We start from the raw sequence: 1242 nt of genomic DNA on the forward strand, positions 1-1242 counted from the left end.
GCTGCGGCTGAGCTCGATTCCTGCGCCAAGGGACCGGCGGGGTCCCAAAGGCAGCTCCGGAGCTGGGTGTCGAGGCCTCCACGGTCCCGGAGGGACGGGATGGGCCCCTGCGGAGCTCAGAGGCGCCGCCTTCGCCAGAAAGTGACTACGCTGCAACCGGGAAGAGCCGCTCCCTTCACGGGCCGAGAATCCGATTCTCCAAACTGATACTAGGGAAGCGACTGAAACCAGGTCTCAAATTAAAATAAGTAAGCATTCTAGAACCGAGACGAATGTGGCCACTTAAATAAACCGGTGTTTTGTACTTTATAAAAATCGTTTCCAAAACTTTTCAAAAAAAAGAAAAAAAAAACCAAAACGATTAAGACTTTTTAGGCTCCACATTGGCACAATCCGGAATGCTGTTTGGAAACAGATGTTCTCGTTAACAGGTTCAAACAGAATTGTGGACGGCTGTTTCCCCTGCGGGGTGTTACCCAGGCTTTCTCCTGTTGCCCCGGGGCTGCTGGCGGGGAGGCTCGGACCGCGGGGGAGGAGGAGGGGAGCGTTTCGCAGGGTGCGGGTTTGCACCCGGATTCGGCCAGCCCCCGGGCCCCGAGATTGTGGACCCCGCACTTACCGAAGGTGGGCCTGCGGCCTGGGAGGCCGTGCAGGACGCTGCCATCGAAGGGCCCGGCAGTCCAGGACGGGGCCACGTCGGGGCTCACGTAGGCCGGATAGGTGGCGGGGTATGAGGTCGTCACGGGCCGCCCAAGAGGGGCCGCGAACTGTTCTCGAGGCAACAGCGCGCCTTGGTAGGCGCTGCCGTCCCGGCCCCCCACGCTGCCGCCGCTGCCGGGCCCCGAGGGGCTGTGCGCGAAAGGGAAGGCGGTGGCCCCGGGCGGGTGCGCGGCTGGCGGGTGCGGGCTGCCCGGGCCGAAGGCCGACGAATCCGCGGTGGCGGTCTGCGCCCAGCCGGGGCGCGCAGCGAGCTCGGGGGGCTGCGGGCTCGGCTCACACCCGGACAGGTAGGACAGCATCGAGGGGACGCGCGCCGGCGGCACAAACATCGGAGAGCCGGTGCCCGGAGCGTGCAGGAAGGAGCCGGAGTCGGCGTAAGCTGCCTGGTTGGGGCTCGCGGCCAGCGCCAGGCTCTGGTACATCCTCCCAGGCGCGGTCTTGACCTGCAGGGAAGAGGGACAGGTGTGGAGGTCACCGGAGCTGTGCGCCCTCCGCCAGCGCCCGAGCTTGTGCCGGGCAGGT

General features: G+C 65.1%; 1 protein-coding gene across 1 annotated transcript in view; it reads right to left on the reverse strand.

Annotated features, from left to right (window-relative positions):
* GATA5 (GATA binding protein 5) overlaps positions 1 to 1157 on the reverse strand; it is a 15510-nt gene extending 14353 nt beyond the window's left edge. The window contains exon 1 of the mRNA XM_011992425.1: positions 477 to 1157. Coding sequence (XP_011847815.1) covers positions 477 to 1142 — 666 coding nt within the window. The 5' untranslated portion in view covers positions 1143 to 1157. The remainder of the gene's footprint in view (positions 1 to 476) is intronic.
* Between the last annotated feature and the right edge of the window lie 85 nt (positions 1158 to 1242).

This window comes from Mandrillus leucophaeus, unplaced genomic scaffold, assembly GCF_000951045.1.
Source record: "Mandrillus leucophaeus isolate KB7577 unplaced genomic scaffold, Mleu.le_1.0 Scaffold41, whole genome shotgun sequence".
NCBI lineage: Eukaryota > Metazoa > Chordata > Mammalia > Primates > Cercopithecidae > Mandrillus > Mandrillus leucophaeus.